Source organism: Triticum dicoccoides, chromosome 5B (genome assembly GCF_002162155.2).
Source record: "Triticum dicoccoides isolate Atlit2015 ecotype Zavitan chromosome 5B, WEW_v2.0, whole genome shotgun sequence".
Lineage (NCBI taxonomy): Eukaryota > Viridiplantae > Streptophyta > Magnoliopsida > Poales > Poaceae > Triticum > Triticum dicoccoides.
This window is the reverse complement of record NC_041389.1, coordinates 250,100,483-250,108,129: the sequence shown is the minus strand read 5'-3', so window position 1 is coordinate 250,108,129 and position 7,647 is coordinate 250,100,483. Positions and strand designations below refer to the sequence as shown.

The window sequence follows — 7,647 nt, the reverse complement described above, 5'->3', positions numbered from 1 at the left end:
CAATTTTTTTTAAATTTTCGAAAAACTTTAGAATTTCAGAAAAAATAAAAAAATTGGAAATTTAAATTTTTTTAAAATTTCAAAAAAAAATCATAATTTCAAAATTTGTTTGAAATTTCAATTTTTCTAAAAAATCATAAATGTTCGGAATTTCAAAAGGAAATCAAAATTTGTTTGAATTTTGGAAAAAAATAGAATTTAGTTTTTTATAAAATATTCAAATATTCAAATTTTGTTTAAATTTAAAAAAACTCATAATTTCAAATATGTTCAAATAAAAAAAACAAAAATCCAAAATTTATTTTAATTTTCCAAAAAAGTTTAGAATTTCAAATTTTATTTAAAATTTCAAAATATGTTTAAATTTGTGTTGACATTTTTCCGATTTTGTTTATCATTCAAAAAAAATATTCAGAATTCGAAATTGTTCAGCATGTCTAAACACATGCAGGCTATCAAACAAAAATTCAGCTCAGCATGTCTCAGCGCATACATCACTGCCAAACAACAACAACTGCATGGACTCAGCATGTCTACACTCAGCATGTATGAGATGAGAACGATTAGGCTAGGTCCATACATGCTACCAAACACACCCTAGCAGAGACGTGCTATATAAACTCCGAACCATCCTCCGCGTTCACACAAAAAGAGAAACTACTTTGCGCACGACACGGCGTGGACGATTCTTGCACGATGTGACATCGGATGGTGTCCTGTACTTTGCTTCTTCCCAGCGACGGTTTGATTAACAACGTCGTGCGTAAATCGGCTAGGATCCATCGTGTGTATAGCAACGTTCAAACAAAAACGATAATGCCAAACCCTAAGCGCCCCGCCGTCACCGCCGACGACCCCGACCCTAAGCGCCGCGCCCTCCACGACCCCGTCCCTGAGCGCCGCGCCGGCGAGGACCCCGACCCTGAGCGCCGCCGCGGCGACGACCCCGACCCCGACCCTAAGCGCCGCCGCGGCGACGCCCCCGACGGCGCAAGCCCTAATCGCCTCCCCGACGGCGGCGACCCTTCTGGCCAAAGAACAGCTATGGCGTATGGCGGCGGGGCAGAAGGCTGGAGCACGGAAGATAAGGTCGAGAAAGTGTATGCCCAGAAGGAGGTGGCCATGGACATCACGGAGCGTAAGGAGCAGATTGAGACAATCTGTCTGCAGATGCAGGAGACGGCATCGTTCTTGACGAAGATCAACGCATCTCAGACCGCACTCCTGATGGAGAGGGAAGATACCGCAAACCAGATCTCAGTTCTTTGTGATAACTTGTCCAAGATCAGAACATTACTTGTTGAGATCAGATTCGACATGGAGCCTAAGGAGCAGATCGAGACAATCTGTCTGCAGATGCAGGAGACGGCATCGTTCTTGACGAAGATCAACGCATCTCAGCCCGCACTCCTGATGGAGAGGGAAGATATCCCAAACCAGATTTCAGCTCTGTGTGATAACTTGTCCAAGTTCAGAACAGTACTTGTTGAGATCGGATTCGATGCCGCGGGCAGCAAATCATCTATGAAGAAGAAGGACCTTGTGGGTATTTATGCCGCCAACCGCATGCGCGAGATGCAAGAGGAAATCTCCAAGAAAGAGAAGATCCGGATCCGCGACCAGCTGCAGCTCATCCCTCTCCAAGAGCCCGAGGAGTACATGCATGAGTATTACAGGCTTCATCCTCATCAGGAGGAGGAGACGAAGCTGACGAGATCTCTTAAGAAGCAGATTGCAGAGGAGGAGAGCCTCTATGCTACCTACCGTAGAGGCAGGAAGGGTTTATTGGCTGGCTCTACCTTCGAAGCTGAAAGTAAGCAAGATAAACTGCAGACAAGCATTGACAATTAATCTGTTTGATCACTTAATTTGCCTTATTCTCTTAATCACCGGGTGTATCACCTAACTCATTTTTCAAGCATATTCTTTCTTCTTTGTCTAAGTGAATTCATGTCGATTCCTCGCTCTTGCTGGTACAGGCATGATAAGTCCTATGCATTTTACTTTCTGCCCGCCTGGAGTAGCCTCCGAAGAGGACGTTGCAGTTACCACCGGGACCAGCTTGGAGATCTTCTCCATCAAGATTGCCCAGATCAAAGGCGACTTAAATTGGCCTCTTTACGTGTATGGTGTGGTCGCTGCCAGAGACAGAGTGGATTTCAACCGCAACATTCTCTTCAATCGAATGAGGAATAATGCCCAGAAAGTCACAGAAGCTGTATGTATGCTTTTAGTTTTGAGTTCTCTTCATTTTCCTTTCATTTTTTTTCCTTTCCTGAACGTATGCTGCACGTGTCTTTTCTTAATTCGTTTGTTGCAATTAAGTGTATATAACGATGCTTGCAGGATCCTTTTTTGTGCTTGACTGGTCCAGCTCGGGCAATTTTGCCTGAGGTCGAGTTTGAAGTCGAACTCATGGTTAAGGGCAGAACAAAGTCTTGCGACAGAGCATTGATATATCAAGCATACCCCTACATTCATTCCGGTGCTGACCTCTATAGTATTGGCTTACACAACTGCCTATGTGAAATCAAGTTAAGCCTGCAGCAGCTTGTGAATTCAGTTCAGGCTACAATCATAGCTGTCCAGATCGTTAATGCTGGCACATGCACATTCAAATATGGGGGCCGCGTTGCTTGCTCGTTGAAATCTAATGAAGCTATTGTCTGTGATAGTAAAGGCTTTTTGATGGAAGATCCCCCAGGAGCGGGAGCTACATGGACCGGGCTGCCCTTTATTGATCCCCCAGGCACACAAGTTGTGTTGCTTGATTCTCGTTATTGCGATGATGGAGAAATGCCAATGAGCACTGATGGTTACCTTGATCTAATGAGGCGTGTTGTTTCCGTGGAGTTACCGGTAGATCATTTTTATTATCCAGAAAAGTTAGAAGAGACCTTAAAAGTTCAGGTAGAAGCCTATTCAGAGTCTGGTGTTGTTTCTGCAAAAGGTCATGTCAAGTTCACCCCCAAGCTTTGCAACATAAGTAAAGCTGTATGTGACATTGGGGACTCCAAGGTGGAGATCACCGTTGCTTGGTCGGTCCATGTTGTATGCAAGACCTAACCTTGAGGTTTGAAACTATACCTGTTTTACTGTACTGTTTTATTGATTAGTATTTATTTATGAATCAGATATTTAACTATCTCTGTACCCTATCCTGTTTTACTAGTATTTGTTGTCCAACTGTCTATGAATGGATCAGATGTTTAACTATCTGTGTATTGATATCAACTATAATTAGTTATGTTGAATCAAGTATTTCTGTTCTGATTGTGTTCAGTAGCTGTATCTTGGCCAATATGTCATGTTTATACTCTCGAAAGGTCTGCACAAGTACTTGGTTTCTCGGAAGTTAGATTCCTTCTTTTTTAAATAACTCCTGCTGATGGATATGATCGATCTGGCCGGGAATGCTTAGCATCTTCTCTATATCCTGGCGATCTAGAATGTCATGTCTTTCTTGCAGGACGAGTGAATTGCTTGCTTGTTAAGCGGAAAAAGAGCTTCAGACTTAATAGGTACTCCCTCCTTAAAGAAATATAAGAGCGTGCGTTTAGATCAGTACTTTACTGATCTAAACGCTCTTATATTTCTTTACAAGGGAGTCAACCCGGCAATCCGACCCATGGGCGGCCGTGCCCATGGGCACCCAACCCGAATGGGTAGGGTATGGGTCGGCATATTCACCCATGGATAAGCCCGATGGGTAACCCGATTAGTCACGGGTAGGGTATGGGCATGAGGTCCTGCCTGTGGGTCACCTGGGTTGCGCGATTAGCTGACATCTGGTCCCTTCATATCTAAATAGTAGTAGCCTCCCGAACCTTGCCTGCCAGCCCACCGTCCCCGGCCCAGTTCAGCAAGTCAGCACTCAGCACCTTAGGTTTTACCAGAGAAGCCAACTGGACCACGTTCTCCACTCCACGCCTCCTCTCACTCAACTAAACTAGCTCTTGCTCTCTGCCATCCTCAAGCCGCCGCCGCCGCCGCCACTGTCCCCCGCGGCCACGCCGTCGCAGGTCGAAGGTCGCTGGATCCCCCAACCAAGCACCGCCGCCGCTGTCTCAATCCTTGTTCTTCCTCGAGCAGCAGGCAGCAGGCTCCATGCGCCTTTTAATCTTAGATTTTAATGCAAATCTTGTTCTTTACTTTGAATGCTTCTATTTTCTTATGTTTCAGGAGGTTGATGCTCAATCCATCCTAACTGAAGCCTGATGCTACCAGCTGCTACACTACTCTGCTACCTCCATTAGCTGTTACACTACTACTTGCTGCTGCTAGCTTGTTGGCCCATAAGTACTCAACCTGAACCTTGTTTTTTGTGTATTTGTGCTGCTGCTGAACCTTGTATTTCTGCTACTATTTGTGCATCTGAACCTTTGTATTTGTGCTCCTGGACCTGAACCATGTACCCCCTCCGTCCGAAAAAGCTTTCCTTCAAATGGATGTATCTAGCACTAACTTAGTGCTAGATACATTCATTTAAGGGACAAGCTTTTTTGTTTGGATGGAAATATTTGTGATGCTATTTTGAACCAGAGAACATATCAGGTGCACCGAGCCAATTTGTGCACCCAATGCACCGATGGATTCAGGACCCTTGGATGAAAAATTAGTGGGCCAGATTTTGGTCAAAAGGACTATGCCTTTTTTGCAAAGGCAACCTTGCACTTTCTACAAACTAACCCGCACTCCACAGCACTAACTCCCATCAAAAGATCTGTATGTTTGTTTTTCTGGCCAAACATAAAATGGTTCATATATTTTGAACTGAATGATTGATTTAAGATCTGTTTTTCCTGTAATTTATGTCTTGACAAGATATTCGAAATAAGATTGATGTTCGATATGTTTCCAAAAATTATAATTTGCTGGTTTTTTGAAGTTTGGCTTGGAACTTGTGATGTATTAGAAGGATGTGCACCCGGGCCGCGCGTGTGAGAAAGAAGCAAAACATGTGTATGTTGCAGCCAAGTTTCGAGTTCAATTTTAGAAAGTAAAAGCATTTTAATTTTTAAAAATATACTCAATATTGTTCTTGATTAGAAGATAACGTCAAAACAAAGATGGCAGTCAGAACAGGTCAGAAATCGGACATTTAGTTTAAAAATACATGACACCTTTTTGTTTGAAGCAAACAAATTAAACACGTAGATTTATTTATAGGAGAGGGAGATGTGTAATGTGGGTTGATTTTGATAAACAAAAGAACTATTCAGTTTTTTATCCAATGGTTCGTATGAGTGCATTCGGTGCATGAGTTGGCTCGGTGCACATGATACGTTCTCGCCATGTATGTGTGCTCTTCAAGACCTGAACCATGTACTGTATTTGTGATGCTTTTCTGTGCATTTTTGCCATTGATGGCTAGCAATTGAAGCTATTTGTGCATTTTTGCCACTGTGAATCGATCTTTGTTATAGTATGAATTTTTGCAACTATACTATGTTGTGCACTGTTCGGAAACCGATGGGTAACCCATTGGGTCAGGTTACCTATCAGGTTCGGGCATGGGTCTGCTCCTATCCCCATGGGTTACCTGTAGGGTTCGGGCGTGGGTCTGCTCCTATGCCCATGGGTTATCTGTCGGGCATCGGTCTGCTGCTATGGGCTGTGGGCGAATGGGTGGACCCATTTACTTATCGTTCATAGGTTTGGTAACCCATTCACCCGACCTGACTGCCAGTTTGACAAGGGAGTAGTACTAAGAAAATTAACTAAATTGGAGCCCTTAACAAACAGAATAGAGACCAACACTTCATTCTTCACGAAATGAATGGATCGAGTAATACCAAAATGTTAATCTTCATATCAAAAACTCCAGCTGCCATGAAAAAAACAAGCTATAATCGACGAAAATGATCTTGCATGTTTCTCGTGCGTGGTCATTTGACTACACATTTATTTTGCACGGTATGTAGTTAGTATTGGAATTTTTAAAAAGACTTTTGGAATATTTAGGAACGGAGGAAGTAACATCTAAATGCCTCAAGACTTCAGCTGCGCTCTAACAAATAGTAATAACTACACGATTTTTGTAATTTCTGAAAGCTTTGTTTTTGGGCAGTGATCTGCGCCGGTCGACCGGCGCAAGGCTTCCACCGGTCGCAGCTACATCGTTCGATTGGACAACGCACAGCCGTTAGATTAGAAAACTCTTTTCCCCCCGAGTCAACTCTCATCTTCTTCCCTGGTCGTTCTCCGCTATCGATACCCACCCACAACACCAGCCCTCGCCGGCACCACCAGCCCCCGCAAGCACCTCCAGCGCGCACGTCTCCGGCCGCGCCCGCAAGCGCCGCGGGTCGTACCGCTCCCAGCCATGGACGCGCGCCTCGTCGTCGTGGGTGTGCTTGCAACCTCGCAGTCGCCTCACCATGACTACCACATCTTCCATCTTCTACCTGTGGGATGCGTCGCTACTGCGGCAGTGCGTTCCTAGCAGCAGCCGGCAAGGTTGCAGCCATCGGGTCGTGCCGCCCCACCGCACAAGTGGCGCCGTCCGTGCTCCTCGCTGTCGTCTCCTGGGATTAAGCTTCACACATCAAAATCAATGTAGCAAAACAAAAGGCTGGATGTATCTTTTCTGGTGCCGTTTGCAGCTCACCACGGCGGCGCACATCATCATCTCAGCACCACTTCGTTGGTTGAAGCAAAAAAAAGACACCAGTTCCATCTTTCGTCGGCAATGGTTCCAGCATCCGCGTTGCGTGGTTGCAGCTCCGCTAGTAGTCGGTTTCAGCAAAAAAGATCTGTCGGTCGAGCACCATGCAGCTCCCTTTATGATAGATGTAGCAAATTTCCTGCCTGTAGTAGCGAAAGCTGGTGATGGTTCCAGCAAAAGGGGTCGCCACTGTGGAGTCATTGCTCGCGAGTGCAGCTCCGGTGGTTGGTGCTGTCGCCGCATCCGTTGTAGCAAATCCGGATGATGGTTGTAGCTTTTCTTGTCTCTGGTTCCAGCTTCCGCCGGTGCACTGGTTGTAGCTTTCTACTCTTTGGATGCAGCTTTCGCCAAAGCCGGTTGTAGCTTCCAACGTCGCTGGTTGTAGCACTACCCCCATCTCGTTTCACAGCGCCGTTTTGGTTGAAGCAAAAAAAAGGTCGACGCCCGTGGCGCCGCCGCCGGCTGCAGAAGCTCGGCGAGGAAGCTTGGAGTAGCGACGGAGTGGGTCGTTGCAGCAGCGGTGGTGAGGGGCACGCAAACGATGGTCCTGGTGGGGGGTAGAGATAGAGGAGGGGAAGAGGTCAAGCTCGAGGGTGCCGCGTCCATGGCAGTTTGAGAAGAGGGGCTCACCGGCAACGACGAAGCGGCGAGGTTGGGCGCCAAGCAGGTCGTGGTGGGGAAAGAAAAAAGAAAGGAGAGGCAGCGAGCCAAGGAGGAAGACACGCATAAAGAAGGGATAAGGTGGGCCTGCAGTGGAGCGAGCGGTACGACCGGCTGAACGCTTGGCCGGTCGACCGTGTGCAAACGTTTACCTTTATTTTTCTGCATCAGATCTGAACGGATCGAAACGCTAGTAATCGACGCACTAGCCACCTCACCGAAGGTTTCTTGTGAGATAGAAAAACGTTTTTTGAACCTTCTTTACTTCCGTAATAAACAATGAAAGGCATCTTTTCTGTGCATATGTTGGTGTTTCTGCG

General features: G+C 45.9%; 1 protein-coding gene and 1 long non-coding RNA gene across 3 annotated transcripts; one reads left to right on the top strand and one right to left on the bottom strand.

Annotated features, from left to right (window-relative positions):
* Positions 1-801: 801 nt before the first annotated feature.
* Positions 802-4,553, top strand: LOC119308254. Its single transcript, XM_037584370.1, has 4 exons — positions 802-1,813; positions 1,980-2,218; positions 2,347-3,073; positions 4,183-4,553. The coding sequence occupies exons 1-3, from the start codon at positions 817-819 to the stop codon at positions 3,064-3,066; spliced, it is 1,956 nt and encodes a 651-aa protein (XP_037440267.1). The 5' UTR covers positions 802-816; the 3' UTR covers positions 3,067-3,073; positions 4,183-4,553.
* Positions 4,554-6,035: 1,482 nt separating this feature from the next.
* On the bottom strand, positions 6,036-7,386 carry LOC119308253. Of its 2 annotated transcripts, XR_005149948.1 has the most exons (3): positions 7,298-7,386; positions 6,611-7,214; positions 6,036-6,527 (listed from the first exon to the last, which is right to left on the bottom strand). It is a non-coding gene; the product is annotated as an uncharacterized LOC119308253 (long non-coding RNA). The 2 variants fall into 2 exon arrangements; XR_005149947.1 differs by having other exon boundaries at positions 6,611-7,350.
* Positions 7,387-7,647: the final 261 nt, after the last annotated feature.